The sequence below is a fragment of the Corylus avellana genome, chromosome 6, assembly GCF_965113065.1.
Source record: "Corylus avellana chromosome 6, dhCorAvel1.hap1.2, whole genome shotgun sequence".
In the NCBI taxonomy this organism is placed as follows: domain Eukaryota; kingdom Viridiplantae; phylum Streptophyta; class Magnoliopsida; order Fagales; family Betulaceae; genus Corylus; species Corylus avellana.
The window spans coordinates 6,842,262-6,860,798 of NC_142495.1; the positions used below are offsets into that span (position 1 = coordinate 6,842,262).

General features: G+C 34.1%; 3 protein-coding genes across 6 annotated transcripts; all 3 read left to right on the forward strand.

Moving 5' to 3' along the window:
• The first annotated feature begins 1,680 nt into the window (after window positions 1–1,680).
• LOC132188237 (protein C2-DOMAIN ABA-RELATED 1-like) lies at window positions 1,681–2,726 on the forward strand. Its single transcript, XM_059602651.2, has 3 exons — window positions 1,681–1,823; window positions 2,041–2,136; window positions 2,250–2,726. The coding sequence occupies exons 1-3, from the start codon at window positions 1,707–1,709 to the stop codon at window positions 2,541–2,543; spliced, it is 507 nt and encodes a 168-aa protein (XP_059458634.1). The 5' UTR covers window positions 1,681–1,706; the 3' UTR covers window positions 2,544–2,726.
• A 3,457-nt stretch (window positions 2,727–6,183) lies between these two features.
• Window positions 6,184–7,220, forward strand: LOC132188217 (protein C2-DOMAIN ABA-RELATED 1). Its single transcript, XM_059602627.2, has 3 exons — window positions 6,184–6,346; window positions 6,557–6,652; window positions 6,766–7,220. The coding sequence occupies exons 1-3, from the start codon at window positions 6,230–6,232 to the stop codon at window positions 7,057–7,059; spliced, it is 507 nt and encodes a 168-aa protein (XP_059458610.2). The 5' UTR covers window positions 6,184–6,229; the 3' UTR covers window positions 7,060–7,220.
• Window positions 7,221–8,604: 1,384 nt separating this feature from the next.
• LOC132187122 (UTP--glucose-1-phosphate uridylyltransferase) lies at window positions 8,605–17,629 on the forward strand. 4 transcript variants are annotated; one of them, XR_009440796.2, is made up of 20 exons: window positions 8,609–9,374; window positions 9,522–9,625; window positions 9,728–9,818; window positions 10,770–10,830; window positions 10,913–10,990; window positions 11,073–11,146; window positions 13,145–13,217; window positions 13,371–13,428; window positions 13,546–13,592; window positions 13,688–13,753; window positions 14,921–14,953; window positions 15,173–15,210; window positions 15,293–15,368; window positions 15,445–15,477; window positions 15,568–15,651; window positions 15,798–15,896; window positions 15,978–16,082; window positions 16,710–16,781; window positions 16,917–17,152; window positions 17,338–17,629. XR_009440796.2 is itself a non-coding variant. In XM_059601313.2 (19 exons), the coding sequence occupies exons 1-19, from the start codon at window positions 8,701–8,703 to the stop codon at window positions 16,941–16,943; spliced, it is 1,893 nt and encodes a 630-aa protein (XP_059457296.2). In that variant the 5' UTR covers window positions 8,609–8,700; the 3' UTR covers window positions 16,944–17,629. The 4 variants fall into 4 exon arrangements, 1 of the variants encoding a protein (XP_059457296.2); XM_059601313.2 differs by having other exon boundaries at window positions 16,917–17,629; XR_009440797.2 differs by lacking the exons at window positions 16,710–16,781; window positions 16,917–17,152; window positions 17,338–17,629 and having other exon boundaries at window positions 8,606–9,374; window positions 15,802–15,896; window positions 15,978–16,066.
• The last annotated feature ends 908 nt before the right edge of the window (window positions 17,630–18,537 follow it).

An 18,537-nucleotide genomic window follows, 5' to 3' on the forward strand; every position in this document is an offset into this window, starting at 1 on the left:
ACCTTTTTTTTTTTTTTTTTTTTTTTTTTTATAATTGGAGAAGAGAGATTTAAAGGAAAATTCAAATTTAAGGTATTAACACTAAATTTAGGATGATAAAATCCCTTTTAAGTGATACCGTCTCTAAAGGATTAACCTTCCATACATAGGTTTTAGTTTTAAATCAAAAAATAAATTGGGAAAAATATAAAAAAGCCCTCTAAACTACCAGTTGTTTTCGATTTAGCTCCATAATGTTTCAAAAGTGATAAAATAGCCACCCAAACTACCAAACTATTACATTTTGGCCACTCCGTTAGTCAAAACCGTCAGTTTGGACGGAAATTAAAAAACAACGTCGTTTTGTTGGGGGCTACTTTATCACTTTCTGAACATTTGGGGGCTAAAATGAAAACGACTGGTAGTTTGGGGGGGCTTTTTTATATTTTTTCCAATTTTTTTTTTATATATAAAATGGCATTGTAGTAACTTACCCATAACAAAACGACGTCGTTTTGTAGTTTCCGTTTAAACTGACGGTTTTGATTAACGGAGTAGCCAAAATGCAATAATTTGGTAGTTTGAGGATTACTTTATCACTTTTGAAATATTAGTGGGCTAAATCGAAAACGACTGATAGTATGGAGAACTTTTTTATATTTTTTTCAAATAAATTTTGAGACATTAAAAATTAAATATTAACTTATAATTTTTTTTTTCTTTTTTTTAAAAAAAAAACAAAATCTAGCAAAACGAAGAGAGAAATTTTTTTATAATTTTTTAATAAAATCACATCAAACTTTAACAAATACTTATCTGACTGATAGCAGGACTACATCGTGCCATCGCCCCAAAAGTCTTGGCGTCAGGCAATGGCAGCCAAGCCCGTGACTTGCGGTTGAACTACAGACTACAGTGGACATCCTGCTACCCAGTCAATTCTGCCCACATTCATAAAGAATTAAATATTGATACGATAAAAATCAACAATTTAATAATTAAAATATAAAGAAATCCACATAATAGAAATACCTAAAAATTCTAGAGACATTGAACCAGTATTTACTATTTAATAGGGGTGATAATATGTATTCGTGTGTCAGATTTGAGTTGTATCGAGGCATTTATATAAGATTATAAGATTAACCCTAATCCAATTAATTTAATTAATAATTAAAATATAAAGAAATCTACATAATAGAAATACCTAAAAATTCTAGAGACATTGAACGAGTATTTAATAGGGGTGACAATTTGTATTCGTGTGTCAAATTCGAGTCATGTCTAGACATTTATATAAGATTATATGGTTAATCCTAACTCAACTCATTTAATTAAACGAGTCAAACTTTTCAACTCTAACTTTCTAATTTTTATATTAATTTCGTGTCGAGTTCGTAAATTATGTCAAAAATTATATGTCATTATATTGCATATCGGATTTAAGTCATGTCGAAGCATACAAATAAAATTAAATAGTTTAATCCTAACCCTACTTATTTAATTAAACATATCGAACTTTTTTATTTTTTATTTTATTTTTTATTTTTTAAGTGATATGCATTCCTAACATGTAAAAAAAATAGAAAAAAAGAAAAAAGAAAGAAGCTTCTTACATAATATTTTAATAATTTTTGTCTTTTCAGGGGTATAAATAAGCTCAACTAGTTGAGGAGTCCGATGAAGAAAAAGGTGAACAAACCTTTCTCATTTGTCTGCACTCTGAAATGGAGAACTGGATCGGTTTGCTTAAAATTCATGTCCAGAAAGGGGTGAACCTTGCAGTCAGGGATGTCATAAAGAGAAGCAGTGACCCTTATGTTATTTTCCATATGGGCAACCAGGTAAACACCTTCTTCCTCTTTTTGCTACCTTTTTTTTTTTTTTTTTTTTTTTTTTTTCCCTTCTCTGCATGTAATTAAGCGTTTCTGGTTTCTGGGTTTTGATGGCCTTTTCTTGGAATTTACATACTGCAATTTTGCTTCTCCTTTTTTTCAATTATTTTATATGTTTCCTCAAGAAGCAATTTATTTACATAAAAGAAAATGTTTTCTGATGCAGAGGGTGAAGACCAGTGTAGTGAGGAGGAGCATCAATCCAGTGTGGAACGAAGAGCTGACTCTTTCTATTACAGATCCAAGTGTTCCGATCAAGCTTGTAAGTCTTATAGTTCCTGTGACATTGGAGGCTAATCAACCTGAAAAAAAGTCAACTATTTGTGCTTTTAAGCCATGAATATATCATCCAATTTTCCTTGTGATAAACTGCAGTTTGTGTACGACAAAGACACATTTAGCCCAGATGATAAAATGGGGGATGCTGAGTTTGAGATTGGTCCATTTGTTGAGGCCTTAAAGCAGCGCCGGTCGGAAGGCCTTGAAAATGGACACATTTTCAAGACAGTGAAAGCCGACAGGCAGAATTGTCTGGCCGAAGAGAGTCACATTATCTGGAAGGACAACAGAGTTGTTCAGAATATGGTTCTTAGACTGAGAAATGTGGAGCGTGGAGAGGTGGAGCTCCAGTTGCAGTGGAGACACATTTCTGGTTCTCGGGGTTTTTAGATTATATCTGCTCTAAACGACTGTCGTAATAGGTATTTGTATTATGTTTTAGGATGGGACAATGATATTGCTCATACTATTGACATTGTATGAGCTACTAGGAACTCTCTTAATTTCAGCTCATTTTTGTATTTTAAAACCATGGGAGCGGCAAAAGATTATGAGGAGCACTCCTTACTATGAGTTCTCGATCGTTTGCCCTCTTCAATCTTATATTGATTTTGCACACACAACAAATTGATGAAATGCAGCCAGCCCAAGTGCCAATTAGAAAAGAGAACAAAAAAAAAAATGCTAGGTTTACAAATAAATTTTACAAAAAAAATTTGACAACATGATGTGGCATAATATGATTGAGTTTCTCAAAAGTTTAATTTATCTCATTTTCAATTATGTTGTGACACATTAAGTTGTAAAAGTTTGTTTGTAAAATCTTATTTGTAAGCCTAGCATTTCTCGGAGAGAGAAATGATATATGTACTTTAACTGTTTTTAAATTTATTCTAAATTATTTTGTAGGGTGAGAAAAAGACTACTTATTTATTTTCTCTTATTTTCGCATATTTTTGGATAAGGAGGACGGTTAATATTTTGGAAAAAGGGATGGAGCAAGATTGGACCCGCTCATGTTTTATCGAGGAGCACTGATACAGGGTACGCGGCGTGCAAGGCACGCCCGTACAATTTTTTTTTTTTAAAAAAATTTTTTTTGCACGCAGCGTGCCATGCACGCCACGTGATGTTTGCATTTACCCTTTATCGAGTGTTAATATTTTATATTAAGTAAAATGATCATTACAAATATATTCATTTTTTTTTTTTTTACTCTTTTAGTATTAAATACCTAATACCCCTCTAGGGTTTTATTTCTTTATTTATTTTTTCTTAGGGTTTGATTTTTATCATATGAGGCACATGTGGTTTTGAAAAAGACTAAGTTGGTCATTCCGTCCATTGATCGTTAGTTGAGTTAACAGAAGTCCACGTAACTGACATGTGGACAAATTAAAATTCGATACTTGGCATAAGTGGTCTCGTCATCAGTGATGCTATGGCCACCTAATTAAATTTTTTATTATGTGGTTTCGACCACCCCCTTGGCACCTTGGGGGTGGCCATCCGGCCAGATGGAGGTGGCTTTGGCCACTTGGCCACCCCACAAACCCAATTTTTTTTTTTTTTTTTGAAAAAATATATTTTTTAATTTTTTTAAAAAAATAAAAAATTTAATTATTATGCTAAGTGTTAAATTTTAATTGGTCCGTGTGTCAGTGACGTGGACTTCCGTTAAGTCAACTAACGATCAATGGACGAAATGACCAATTTGATATTTATTAAAACTACGGGTACCTCCTATGATAAAAATCAAACTATAAGGGAGAAAAAAATAAAGAAATAAAACCCTAAGGGGTATTAGGTATTTAACCCTAAACATAATTAATGTGTTGATTACCACAAGACATATGTGGTGGTTTTGTCCCATGGGCCATGGCCATGGGCACTCCGTTGCAAAAAGTAAAGTAATAAACAAAGAAAACTCCTATCAGAAGGTCCTTCCAATGGGAATGTTATAGGTGATATCTATGTCAATAATAAGTTTGAGGTTCATTTAACACAGCCTTTCTTAATACCCAAGTATTTTTGCAGTTACTAAAAACAGCTAGTGGAAGTTAGTATGGAAGGATAAAACTTCTGTAAATGATTGAGCTGGATGAATGACTGCATGACCTCAAAAGTACTAGTTATGAACTAGTTTAGTTGAGATTAGGGTGAAATTTTTTGGCAAGAATCCTAGCTGTTAATTCACATTTGGCCACACTGATATGTCTAAGCTACTGCCTTGGGCTTTCTCTTTATGCTCTTAAGAAAAATAAAAAATAAAAGTGAGAACAATCACACTAAATTAGAGAAAAGAAAACTCGTAGTCGGCAAGACCCAGGCCAGACCCACGACATGGGTCTGGTCGGCGGTGAACGCCTCAAATCCTGCCGGCCGTGACCCGCCTCAAAACCCGTTTTTAATGCCCCAAAACTCATTTCTAATATCTCAAAATCCGTTTCTAATGCCCTAAAACTTGTTTCTAATGCCCAAAAACCTATTTCTAATGCTTCAAAACTCATTTTTTGATTCAAAACTAAAACCTAGAGATAAAATGTTAACTTTTCATAGATTTTATCACTCTAAAATTTAGTATATTTTGGTCTAATTTATTTTTATAAATTTTTTATATATTTTTTGATGTGTCAATTATTGATTGAGGCTATAAAAGATAATTATCAAGATAGTCATGATAAAAAGTTTTCTCATAAACAAACATTATTATTGTGTGTGAGGACAATCTGGATTGTAGTTGGTACTTGGCACCCTTTTAAGGCTTTGAATCATGATACAACTTATGCTGTTGAAGCACGCCAGTCATGATACGTTGTTTTTTTTTAGGACACGTGGCAATCAATGACAGGAGAGGGCCCTATTACTGATTTCTCTCCGGTTGATTTATGGTAGAAAAATGGTTAGAAATCAATAAACCTTTTTTTATATTTAGTTTATATTCTCTTACAAATTTTATGTTGATTTGCTTACAACAGGTTTGAAAGAAAAAGCCATCTCTTTGACAATTTTATTTTATTTTATTCCTTTACGTCATCAGTCATTCATTATTTCTTTAAGTCATCACGTCATTGCCCCAAAAGTCTTGGCGTCAGGCAATGGCAGCCAAGCCCGTGACTTGCGGTTGAACTACAGACTACAGTGGACTTCCCGGTTCCTAGTCAATTCTGCCCACATTCATAAAGAATTAAATATTGATACGACAAAAATCAATAATTTAATAATTAAAATATAAAGAAATCCACATAATAGAAATACCTAAAAATTCTAGAGACATTGAACCGGTATTTACTATTTAATAGGGGTGACAATATTTATTCGTGTGTCAGATTTGAGTTGTATTAAGACATTTATATTAGATTATATGATTAACCTTAATCTAATTAATTTAATTAATAATTAAAATATAAAGAAATCTACATAATAGAAATACCTAAAAATTCTAGAGACATTGAACGAGTATTTAATAAGGGTGACAATCTGTATTTGTGTGTTAAATTCTAGTCATGTCTAGATATTTATGTAAGATTATATGGTTAATTCTAACCTAATTCATTTAATTAAATGTGTCAAACTCTTTTAACTCTAACTTTCTAATTATTATATTAATTTCGTGTCGAGTTCAAAAATTATGTCAAAAATTACATGTCATTATGTTGCATATCGGATTCAAGTCGTGTCAAAGTATACATATAAAATTATATAATTCAATCATAATTTTACTTATTTAATTAAACATGTCGAACTCTTCAACCTCAATTATTTAATTTTGTGTTAAAAAAAAAAAAAAAACTATAAAGGAAGGTCTATCATTCACATAAAAAGGACATAAATTTTATATAATTTTATATTTTTATTTTTATTTTTATATAAGTGATATGTATTCCTAACATGTAAAAAAAATTAAAAAAAAAAAAGAAAAAAAAAAAAAAAAAAAGAAAAAAAGAAAAAAAGAAGCTTCTTACATAATATTTTAATAATTTTGGTCTTTTGAGGGGTATAAATAAGCTCAACTAGTTGAGGAGTCCGATGAAGAAAAAGGTGAACAAACCTTTCTCATTTGTCTGAACTCTGAAATGGAGAACTGGATCGGTTTGCTTAAAATTCATGTCCAGAAAGGGGTGAACCTTGCAGTCAGGGATGTCATAAAGAGAAGCAGTGACCCTTATGTTATTTTCCATATGGGCACCCAGGCAAACACCTTCTTCCTCTTTTTGCTACCTTTTTTTTTTTTTTTTTTTTTTCCTTCTCTGCATGTAATTAAGCGTTTCTGGTTTCTGGGTTTTGATGGCCTTTTCTTGGAATTTACATACTGCAATTTTGCTTCTCCTTTTTTTCAATTATTTTATATGTTTCCTCAAGAAGCAATTTATTTACATAAAAGAAAATTTTTTCTGATGCAGAGGGTGAAGACCAGTGTAGTGAGGAGGAGCATCAATCCAGTGTGGAACGAAGAGCTGACTCTTTCTATTACAGATCCAAGTGTTCCGATCAAGCTTGTAAGTCTTATAGTTCCTGTGACATTGGAGGCTAATCAACCTGAAAAAAAGTCAACTATTTGTGCTTTTAAGCCATGAATATATCATCCAATTTTCCTTGTGATAAACTGCAGTTTGTGTACGACAAAGATACATTTAGCCCAGATGATAAAATGGGGGATGCTGAGTTTGAGATTGGTCCATTTGTTGAGGCCTTAAAGCAGCGCCGGTCGGAAGGCCTTGAAAATGGACACATTTTCAAGACAGTGAAAGCCGACAGGCAGAATTGTCTGGCCGAAGAGAGTCACATTATCTGGAAGGACAACAGAGTTGTTCAGAATATGGTTCTTAGACTGAGAAATGTGGAGCGTGGAGAGGTGGAGCTCCAGTTGCAGTGGAGACACATTTCTGGTTCTCTGGGTTTTTAGATTATATCTGCTGTAAACGACTGTCGTAATAGGTATTTGTATTATGTTTTAGGATGGGACAATGATATTGCTCTATGTAGATGCATGGATGTCAATGGTGTGTGACATTATATTGCTCTATGGATGTCAATGGTGTGTGACATTATATTGCTCTATGTAGATGTCAATGGTGTATGTCTATGGATGTCAATGGTGTGTGTCAATTGTTTCAATTTTTGGGTGTAATTTGTCCTTCGTTCGCTAAACCGTTCAAACTATATGTTGTATAAAAAAGTCAGTAGCCTGTGTTTGTTGATCCATTCGGGACATTGTTTGAACAACATGCTGCTTTGAAGATGTAGAGGTCGTTGTTAGCTACAACGTTTGGAATATCAGATGTTAGTCTTTTAGAATTCACTACTCGCTACGGCGTTTACTGGGTTGTTCGAACGACATCATCAAAAACTAGTTTTAACCTAGTTTAGGACCGTTTGAACGCTGCCTTGAAGATTTCTTATTTGGGTCTCTTAATTGCTCTAGCAAACTTAGCTTTTAGAACTCTCTTAATTTTGGCTCCTTTTTGCATTTTAAAACCATGGAACCACCACAAGGTTGTGAAGAGCTCTCCTTATTATTGGTTCTAGTGAGCTCTCCTCAATCTTATATTACTTTTGCACATACAACAAATTGATCATATGCTAATGCACCCAACCCAAGTACCAATCAGAGAATAATGTTATGCTTTACACTCATTTATCACATTTATTTTATAACGTATTTTAAGTGATTTCTTTTATCAATAACTTAATACAAAAAGTATCACATGTATGAAGAGTATCATTACTCTATTGGTAAAGACTAATGAAAATTTTAATTTAATGAAAGTACACTCCCAGACCAAAAATTTTAAAAATACATGTCCCAAAATAAAATGTTATATCTTAAAAAACAAAGGTTTGGTTTGGGCCTGTGATTTCAATAAATGCGATTTTAAAAATTACGTTTTTAAAAATTGTGTTTTTGAAATTACTACTTTTTAAAATCGCAAAGGTGTCTAGTAAAACATGTTAATTTTTTTTTTTATTATTAAATATTTGTTACGTGAAATCGTGATTTTAATTTAAATTCGCGTCTTTTTAAATAAGCACCTCATTGCCTGCTTATAGAAATAACAAATTTTTTTCCTATTTTAAATTAAATGTTTTTTAAATTGCAATGTTAAACGCCTTACATTTGCTATGTCTTTTAAAAATGCAGATTATTTTTGTAAAATTGCAATCCTAAACACACCCTAAAAGGGTGTGTGACATTGCAATTTCATAGACAAAAAGTGCAAATGTGCAATTTTAAATCAAATCGCAAAAATGCAAAATTTTAAAAGTTAAATTGCGATTTTAAAGACTAAACCGTAATTTGCGTTTTTAAAAATAATGTTTTCAAATTGCACGGTTTAAAATCGCTATTTAAAATTGTATTTTTTTAAAACCGTAAATCCAAACGGATCTAAGTAGGTTCAGAATAGAGAAAACCCGACCCTGTTGCTTAATGGATCAAGTCGAATCAAACCGAATCATCATCTTCCATTTCCATTTTCAATTTTCCACAGATTACACGACATAAAACCCATAAACCCTAACTCGCTGACTCGCCGGGTCGCTCAGAATGACGATCCACTCGGTCTTGATCCAGAAGCTACTGAACACGAACGCCCACCTGGGGCGGCGCGTGGCAGCCGACCACTTCAAGGCCTACACGTACGGCATCCGCAATGGCATGGCCATCATCGACTCGGACAAAACCCTTATCGCGCTCCGCAGCGCCTGCGCCTTCATTGGCGCCATGGCTCGGCAGAAGGCCCGCTTCTTGTTCGTGAACACCAACCCGCTTTTTGACGAGATCTTCGAGCAGATGACCAAGAGGATCGGCCTCTACAACCCCAACCAAAACTCCCTCTGGCGCACCGGAGGCTTCCTCACCAATAGTTTCAGCCCCAAGAGGTTCCGTTCTCGCAACAAGAAGCTCTGCTTCGCTCCCCCGCAGCCCCCCGATTGCGTCGTCATCTTCGACACCGAGAGAAAGTCTTCCGTCATCTTCGAGGCCGAGAAGCTTCAGATTCCCGTCGTGGCCCTCGTCGACTCCTCCATGCCGCTCGACGTTTACAAGCGAATCGCCTACCCGGTCCCGGCCAACGATTCCGTGCAGTTCGTCTATTTGTTCTGTAATTTGATCACCAAGACTTTTCTGTTGGAGCAGAAGAGGTTCGGCGGCACCGCAAGAGAAGATTCTGCTGCTGCTATTCCTAGTACAAATGATGCTTCCAAGATCGAAAACCACCGGTACGGAGGGAAATGAATCGAATCCTTCTTTTTGGATTAGTTCCTGTTCTTCTTCTTTTGCTCCCCATTTCTCTTTCTGGGTTGCTTTTGTTGAGATGAAATGTGGGTTCCCTGCTTTTTGTGGAATTTGAATTGTGGCTTTGACAGCGAGGAAGCGGAACGCATTGAGGAGAGCAAGAGTGAGAGTTTTGGGTTTGCCAACGATGAAGTACTGGTTGTTCCTTATGAGAGCTTGACTCCTGTTTCTGGAGGTAATTCCACTGAGTTCATGTCTCATTTGTAGCTATTTGTACTTCATGTGAATGTTAATGTGAGCTTAGGACCTTTTTAGCGAACTTTTTTGGACAATGCAGATGAAGCGGAGATTAAGGAGCTGTTGGATAAGCTTGTTGTGTTGAAGTTCAATGGTACTTTGGGCACGGAGATGGGTTTCGATGGCCCTAAGTAAGAACTAATGTCTTTTGTACTTTTGAAAACCATATTACTAAATTGAAACTGTCGATGCCTCCATATTATGGTTTTGCTGTGGTGGATGCCCACAGCAGTCGCTTTATTTATCTGGTGGACTTGTTTTTGATTGATCTGCCTTCTCGTTACCAATATAGTTAGAATTGCATACGCCTTTTTTTTTTTTTTTCTCTCTGTAATGGCTGGAGGGTTCTGAATTAGAAAAGGTCCAAGGATTTTGGTTAGTTAGTCATTTCTCTTAAATCGTTAACTCTTACACCTGAAACTTCAATTTGATGTTCCCAAGTGATGTCTTCACTCATCTTTTGTGGCCTTCTTTTTTTTTTGGTCAGAACTTACTTTTGCTTATGTATCCTTAAATTTTGGCATACAAATCTTATTGTAGATAATTATTTCAAGAAATCGACTTCTTGGGTCCTGATATAGTTTTATCACTAGCTTATATGTCAATTGTATAATCTGTGTGACCATAGAATAACAAAATCCAGCCTCTTCCAGTTGTTTTTTAAGTTTTCAAATTGATACTTAAAGTCCTATCATGATGAACGCTTAAATTTAGTGAACAATCAATTTTTTTTTTTTTTAATGCTAGATAGGATGAAACTGTGCTAGAATAGTTCGTTGCAGACTTCTTGCTAATTGTAATATTAATATGGGGTAAATTTATTACAAATTCTAAATCAGATAACCTTTTTAGTATAGCAGCTTTCTAGTATATTCATAGGGTCTGTACATTGATATATATATATATATTTGTCTTAAATGATGCACATAATGGATTGTGTTTCAACAATGAAGGTTCATTTGTGCTTGTTGGCTTAATGCGTCTTATTTATGGCCTATTTATAGATCTTCCATACAAGTATTTCTTGCATTTGAGTCCTATGTTGAATTTATACCAATTCTATTATGTATTTTTTCACACAGGTCAGCAATTGAAGTTTGTAATGGGTTGACATTTCTGGACTTGATCGTTAATCAAATTGAGGTCAGTTCTTGGCTCTTTGTGCTGTGTAGTCACTGTTCTCTGGTCTTGGCTTTCACGTGTACTACTTTTTAAATTTTTGTAGTCTCTGAACTCCAGCTATGGATGCAATGTTCCTTTGCTTCTTATGAACACAATCAAAACAAATGATGACACGGTGAAGGTAAACTTTCTTTGTCATCCCATATTGAGTCATTGCCCTCGGATAATATGAGGATGTACTCATTGTAGCCTCTGTAATTTAGGTTTTGGAGAAATATCCCAAGTCGAACATTGTGATGCTGAAATCATTTTATGGACAGACTTCTGAGAATGAATCGTACGTCATCCTTTGCATTTGTATTCCTATTCTTTTTTCATTCTACATAATAGATTGATGAGTTAATATGTGCTGAATCTTTGTTACCCTGGATATTAATTGATGCCTTTCTGATATGATCTGAAGTTGGTTTCTAGAATCCGATGCCTTAAGGTCCTCTCTGGTCCATCTTGTAGTTCTGTTTAGTTTTCATATGAGGTGCAATTTGAGTAATTTTCATATTTCAACAGTAAAAAGCAGTCCAAAACACTTATCAACTAACTGAAGAATGTGCAGAGTCTGTGTTAATATTTAAGTTTTATTTGTGTTTCAGAAGAACTTAGATCCTTGAAGCTATATTTTACTTGTTAAAATTCACAAGTTTCCTAGATACCTTGTACCGTATTATTTTGTAATGCAGTAGTAAACCTTCTGAACCTGTAGTTCTTATCATTCTAAGATACCACAATATTGGATGTCAAGCATTTTGTTTACCTTCTCTATCAACTTAAAGAGACCATACAATTTTCATTTTAAGCTTAGAAAAATGGTTAATTACCTTTTTAGTACCCGTTTTTTTTATATTTTCCCACCTTGGTTTCAATTCGTATCATAGATGGTCCCTGACTTATGGGTTAATATCAATTTAGTACCTCCGTCACCATTCCGTCTGCCAAACTAACAGACTACCATGAGGGTGGTTGAACCACTCCCAAACCGCTTGCAGGGGGTGGCTGAAACTACCCCCATTGCAGTCCGTTAGCTTGGCTGACGGAAATACTAAAAGGGTATTTACCCATAAGATACCACTCTATTGGATGTCAAACATTTTGTTTACCTTCTCTATCAACTTAAAGAGACCATACAATTTTCATTTTAAGCTTAAAAAAATGCTAAACCGACAATTGGTCTACAACTTCTTTTACAACTTATTGATACGTGTCGGCATGTGATTGGATGGTGTTAAGCTTTTTTTAGTCTTTGACGTTGCTCTAATCAAGTTGTAAAAGCGTTGTAAGTTTAATGTTACTCTTAAGCCTTTTTATTTTATTTTATAGGTAATCGCAAAATTCATTAAAAAACGCAAAGATGCAACCCAAGTATACAGGGAGTATACAAGAGAGAAGCCTAGTTAAAAGCGAATAAGAGATATAAGAATACATGAAAATTCTAAAAACTAAAATTTGAGGCAGCGGCACAAAGCTTGTTGTCTCACATGCTATTACAATACAGCAACTGAACAAATCTGATCTTGTACTTATCAAAAAAAAAAAAAAAAAAACTGAACAAATCTGATCTTGTAGAGAATTTCCAGCGGATTATTGAAATCAGTTCAATAAGAAATCTCACTGAGAAATAAAGAAACACATGCGTATTTTGATTAAAGGAGAGAATAATGTCTCTCTTCTTTTATTTCTGATAGAGTAATCAATAAGTGGCTGCTACAATCTATTAAGATGCATTTATAGCTAAAACATAACGCAAGTGTTGCTCTAATCATTGAAGAGACTTTATTACCCCTACTTAATTGACTCACATGACCCCTTTTAAAAGACTTCAAATAAAATAAAACAAATGATACTTGAGTGAAAATAAGAACTGAATAAGATCAGGCCAGCACTTTCAATTCTCTTGCATCATCATATAATTAAAAAACATCCCCTTTTTATCACCAACATTGTTGTTCTTTATAATTACCAATCCCTCCATCCCATACTGAATGACTCTTTTGCAATTTTATTGTGCGTCTGTGTTCCACAATGTGTGTCCTATTCCAAACTCTTAAGATTTAAATTTTCTAACTTCCCTTAGTATCCTTACCTTGAAATTTATATCCTTCATGAAAACTTTAAAGCTCTAAAAGATATATGGGCAAATTTGAAGAAAGAAAAAAGTTACAGGGAGTCAAGTATTTTGAGAGCACCACATGCTTCTCCTTAAATTACATGTTCTTTTTGGTTTCATTTGGCAATTAGTAGGAACGTTTTAATTAACCATGCTAATTTTGCACATGTGAAGGTATCCTTCTGACCATGACGTGGAGTTCCTTTCTCTAATGAAGAGGGGAACCCTTGATGCATTATTGACACAGGTATACTGTTCTAGGTGATTGTGTAGATATTCTTTTCTTTTCCTTTTCTTCATTTTTGTGTGATAAATAAAGATTTATGGCAAAAATAAGTAAGAGTTAATGGTAGAGGTGGTGGTCCTGACACAAAATTAACTTCTTCGACATGTTTTCCAGGGTAAGGAGTATATCCTTGTGGTTGGCTCAGATAATGTTGCTGCTGTAATTGACCCAAGTATCCTTATTTTATTTTTATTTATTGTAGTTCTTAATGAAAATTCTTTTTGTTATTGCTTACTCTTTTTTTGGGAGAATCAATTTGATCATTGTGCTCCTTAAGTGGATGTTTTAGAAATTTTAAAACATTTGGTCCAAAATAAGATTGAATATTGTATGGAGGTATGCAAGGGCGATTGCTATTCAATTCATCAGTGGCTCCAATTTTTTGTTTTCTTTTTCAATTAATTTTTCTAAAATCTTCATGTTTTCTTCAGGTTACACCAACAACCTCATTTGGTATGGATAATGATATTCTTAATGCAAGCCAACAAAAGTTTCAGGTAAGTGGTATCTTGACTTCTGATTCTCTGTTTCCCCTTAAACTTCCCCCTAAATTTATTTAGTTGGAGTTAGCAATAGGTTTAGCTCAAATGGTACTTCCTCCCTTTGTAGCAAGGTGGAGGGTAAGGTTCTGAGTTCAATTCCCACCGGGTGTGCATGTAACTTACCAATAAAAAAAAAAAAAATTGTTCAGTTGGAGTTGTCAGATGTGGGATGGTTAATAGTAATAATTGTGATGAAGGAATCTAGAATGTTTACTACATAATTATAATGTAGTAATTTATTTTGAATGACATGATTTATATATGTTAAACTGAGATGAATTAATTGATCAACCCATAATTTAGTGGCTTGGTTTTCTTTGGTATTGATTTAGTTGGTCCTCAAAAGTTGGCATTTACTTGCTTTACATGGGTCCAAGGTTTATCCAACAAGAGTGGGTACACGAAATGACCCTACCTCGGTGGGGTTCCTCGTCATAAAAAAAAAAGTTGGCATTTACTTTCATTTGCAATAAATGATTAATAATGCATGTTAAATACTTGGTAATGTTAAGCACGAGTCACAGTGTGCAAGGATAAGCCTGAATTTAAAGCATCTAGTGTAATAGATTCTATTTCCACTCTAAGGGTAGGGGAATGATGTGGAAAACAAATAATAGTGTAAAAAAAAAAAAAAATCAAATAACTAAATTTTTTTTTTTTTTTTTTTCCCAAAAAATTATCAATAGTTTTTCATTAAATTTTAAGGTTGTAAATTTGATTTCTTTTAACATAAGAATTTACCTAGAGTACACATATGTAAGTTGTACTTGCATGTTCATGTACTAATTTTCAGAAGAAAAAAAAACAGATGATGGCCACTTCATACTGGTAATTTTAAGGTTGCTAAAGCCTTTGTTAAAATACTTATAAAAAAAAAAAAGCCTTTGTTAAAATAGCTTGGGATAGATTTTTTTCCCCATTTGGCAATGGGTTTTAGCAACTAACACGTTTTTCATATTTACATCAAATTTATTTTTTAGAAAAATATTCCAGAACCTCCCATATCCCTTTTAAGAAAAGGGTTGTGGTTCAAGATCCTCTTGAGGCTTTGTCTAACTTACCATTGAAAAAAAGTTTGACAATAGCTTCAATTAACTTTGTTCTCATCTTATTTTCATGCAGCTTGACAAAATTGCAAGGAATTCTGCTCCACAAGTGAGTTATAAATTTTTTTTGGGGTCCTTTTTTCCTTTTTAAGTTTAGTTTTTTGGATTCCGTCTTGTTTATCACATGTTCCTCCGAAAATGAAATTCTGTACTGGAGTGCTGATTATACTTGTAAGATTTAACAATTAGGTACTTACTTTTTATCATTTTTTGGTTAGTGTTAGTTAACAATCTTCCTTTGTTTTTTGTATTGATGAATAAATTCAAGTCAATGGACAAGTTCAAACTTATTGATACAAGAAGCCTGTGAGTGAAGCATAGCCCTTGTGTATTTGCCCTGCTTAAACTTGCAAATATTACTAACTTCCAATTTTGCTATTTCCTACAGGTGGGTGAACTTCAGAGCCACTAAAAGGCTTGTGGATACTGATGGACTAAAGTTTGAGAATTATTCTGTTTCCAAGGTACCGTTTCTATTCATCATTTATTGAGGGAGCTGACTTTAACAAACTTACTTCATGAAGTTGCTGCTGTTTTCAGGGAAGAGAAACAGCAGCTGGTTCCACAATACGGGTATCCATCATATGTATATAATCCTTCTTGTTCTATCTACAATTTTTTATTACTACATTTATGTGACTATTGCTTTTGTGGTCAAACCAGTTCTTTGATCGTGCAATTGGCATTAATGTCCCCCAATCTCGTTTTTGGCCAATCAATGCGACATCAGATTTACTTATTTTCCAGGTGACTTTAGTGCATCTCTAACTCTAAACTATATTCTCTTCGCTATGATCCCCCCAGGGAAAAAAAGAAAAAAAAAGAAAAGAAAAAGGAAACCTTCAGGATCTTTGTTCAAGGCGTATTATGATCACATTTGATTATTTCTGCAGTCAGATCTGTACACCTATAACAATGGGATTTTAGTTCGAAATGCAGCTAGATCAAATCCTGTAAATCCTTCGATTGATTTAGGACCAGAATTTGGACAGGTGAAGATTTATTTGATGAGCCTACCTTGTCTGCATTTACATGCTATTTATGTTTTTAGTGACTATTTTCTTCTTTCTCAGGTAAGCGACTTCCTAAGTCGCTTCAGGTCCATTCCTAGCATCATTGAGCTGGATAGCTTGAAGGTAACAGGTGATGTGTGGTTTGGAACTGATATAACTCTCAAGGTATTTTACATGTTCCCTCTGCCCATTTTAGCCCTTCTTTTGTTGAATTGTTGCTTGTTCTGTTATTTCTGAATGTAATTTTGAGCACTGTAAGGAGTATTCTGGTTACTTCATTGCCTGATTTTCTGATATTGGTTTAAGAAAATCACACTGATTTTCATTTCTTGTATTAATATACTGGTTAAAATAATTCATGCAGATTCTACCATTGGAATATAATTTGGTACTTATCAGAATTTTGTCTTGTCCTTTACCAAATAAAGGAGAAAATTTCATTTTGCCTTCTTGTTCAGACGAAGTCATTTTTTCTTTTTCTTGCCAGGCATGTTAAGAGGGTTCTGTCATAAACTAAGAGAACATCTTCTGATTCTTTTGTCCTGTTACTATTGCATAGACTGATTTAATGTCATTTCGATAAATTATTATTCATTTAAAATATCTAAAATTTGTCTTGGCATCATCCACTATATTGCATGTAGTACACCTGTTAGTGTATAATGCAGTTACATCTTATATTATATGAATGCTCTAATGGAATAATAGGTCATGAGGCACTCGTTTTATTGAATTTTTTTTTCCTCTTCAGATTAGTCTCTCTAACTTCTTTCCTATCTTATGATTTTGAAGGGGAAAGTAAATATTGTTGCAAAACCTGGGATGAGGTTGGAAATTCCTAATGGAGTAGTACTCCAGGATAAGGTAAATCAACGATGTTACCAGATCTTGAGTGGCTTTTTTCTTTTTTAAAAAGGGTACTTTTGGATGTAGGGTGGGGTGGCTGTCATTTCTAAGTTTGCTTTATCGAATGAAACTTTGTTGTGTTATTCTATCCAGGACATCAGTGGCCCCAAGGACATTTGAGGAGTTGAGAGTTTGTTTTGATAAGCTGCAAGGAATTTGTTGATAGAATATGCTGCTGAATATCTTCATTTGGAGCGGTAATAGCTGCCTTCGATGCAGCTGGGGATTCAAATTCCACAAAAACCGAATAAGAAGCTCCATTACTTGCGTAATAAATCACCAACGATTCTTATCTCTATTTTGACTTACAGTGACATTTTTGCTGCAAGGTGAGCTCCATCTCTTTCAAATCTCAACAGCATCTGCTCTGAATGCTTGATGATTAACTTCAGTTACTTTTGTTTTTTTGGTCAAACCCTTTTTTTCGGGGTCAGATCTGAAATTTATATTCTCAGTAGCAGTTTCATTGTAGAGTAGGATTATTGCCTGCATCTTTCTTTCTTTCTTCTTTCAGGTATTGGACGCAAAATTATGAATAAGAAACCACACCTTCTTGGAGGCATAAGTTTCTTCAGGATAGAACTTGTAACATAATTTGTGAATTTCTTCTCTTTTTGTTTCACGTCTTTCTTACATGAAGTGCATTATTCAATTATCAAGAGGCAGAATCGAGGCTTGCTGTTTCTGTTATGAGCATTGTACCCCCACTGCTTTGTTTTGCTCATCGAGTTTCCGCCCTTACCAATCGTTTTGGACAATTACCAGAAACAGAATTGAATATGGGAAATTTGAAAAATAGAGCTAGATGTGTTGTGTAGGTGCAAATGAGTGATTTAATTTCGAAAGTCTAAATAGCATATTTCCATCCAACCACTGTCTTACTATTTAATTACATGGCTAAGACATTGTAAAATTAATAAATAAAAAACAGAATCCTAATTTTGCAAATTTAGGTCGGTTTGAATTTGTGGTTTCAAAATATGTGATCAAGAAACAATTCATTTGCGGACACTGAATTCAATTAGTTCCTGGTGCTGTTCTGGTTAAGACACTTCCGCGGATGAAATCCAAAGCCAGCAAATTTGAGAACTCAATTTTTTTATATTTTTAAAGGGTGACTTTATTTTAGATTTGAATTAGTTTGCGATTTGATAAGCCCTTCTCAAACTTTAAAACATAATTAAAAAAAAAAAAAGTTTAAGCCTTGTGATCCGTGGGTCAGTAGACCCACAGCTGGGTTTGGCTGGGACCTAGCTGTGGGCGGTTAGCAAATTCACAGTGGGTCACGGTTAGATTTGCACTGATCCACGGGTCATAAGGCTTGAATTTTTTTTTTTTTTGAGTTTTAATTTTTAAATGAAAGTTTAAATTAACTACAATTGAAAGTTTAATGGTTTAAATTGAAAGGTTTTGAAGTTTGAAGAGTTTGTCCGTGATAATTGAGGAGTCTAAAGTAAAGTTATCCTATTTTCAAATTGCAATATTTTTAAGAGTGGACTTTTAAATTATACATCTTTTGCGATTTTGGAGGATAAAGTCCAACTTCTAAAATGCATGGAGAGAGCTGAAGATACTGTAAAAGGCTCGAGAATTCCCAAATGTGAATCACCAGTAGCCTTCCCTACAAAGAAAACTCGAGAGAATCTAGGAACGGGGTGGGGTATAAATTGTCTCCGCTCAAACTCACACAAATCCATCAGTCAAGAAACCCGAT

What these genes read in the sequence shown, in the direction of transcription:
- LOC132188237 (XM_059602651.2), top strand. Translation starts at nt 1,707, where the DNA reads ATGGAGAACTGGATCGGTTTGCTTAAAATTCATGTCCAGAAAGGGGTG. An exon ending in TTTTCCATATGGGCAACCAG is followed by an intron (nt 1,824 to 2,040) that starts GTAAACACCTTC and finishes TTTCTGATGCAG; the next exon opens with AGGGTGAAGACCAGTGTAGT. An exon ending in CAAGTGTTCCGATCAAGCTT is followed by an intron (nt 2,137 to 2,249) that starts GTAAGTCTTATA and finishes GATAAACTGCAG; the next exon opens with TTTGTGTACGACAAAGACAC.
- LOC132188217 (XM_059602627.2), top strand. Translation starts at nt 6,230, where the DNA reads ATGGAGAACTGGATCGGTTTGCTTAAAATTCATGTCCAGAAAGGGGTG. An exon ending in TTTTCCATATGGGCACCCAG is followed by an intron (nt 6,347 to 6,556) that starts GCAAACACCTTC and finishes TTTCTGATGCAG; the next exon opens with AGGGTGAAGACCAGTGTAGT. An exon ending in CAAGTGTTCCGATCAAGCTT is followed by an intron (nt 6,653 to 6,765) that starts GTAAGTCTTATA and finishes GATAAACTGCAG; the next exon opens with TTTGTGTACGACAAAGATAC.
- LOC132187122 (XM_059601313.2), top strand. Translation starts at nt 8,701, where the DNA reads ATGACGATCCACTCGGTCTTGATCCAGAAGCTACTGAACACGAACGCC. An exon ending in TTGATGCATTATTGACACAG is followed by an intron (nt 13,218 to 13,370) that starts GTATACTGTTCT and finishes CATGTTTTCCAG; the next exon opens with GGTAAGGAGTATATCCTTGT. An exon ending in CTTATTGATACAAGAAGCCT is followed by an intron (nt 15,211 to 15,292) that starts GTGAGTGAAGCA and finishes TATTTCCTACAG; the next exon opens with GTGGGTGAACTTCAGAGCCA.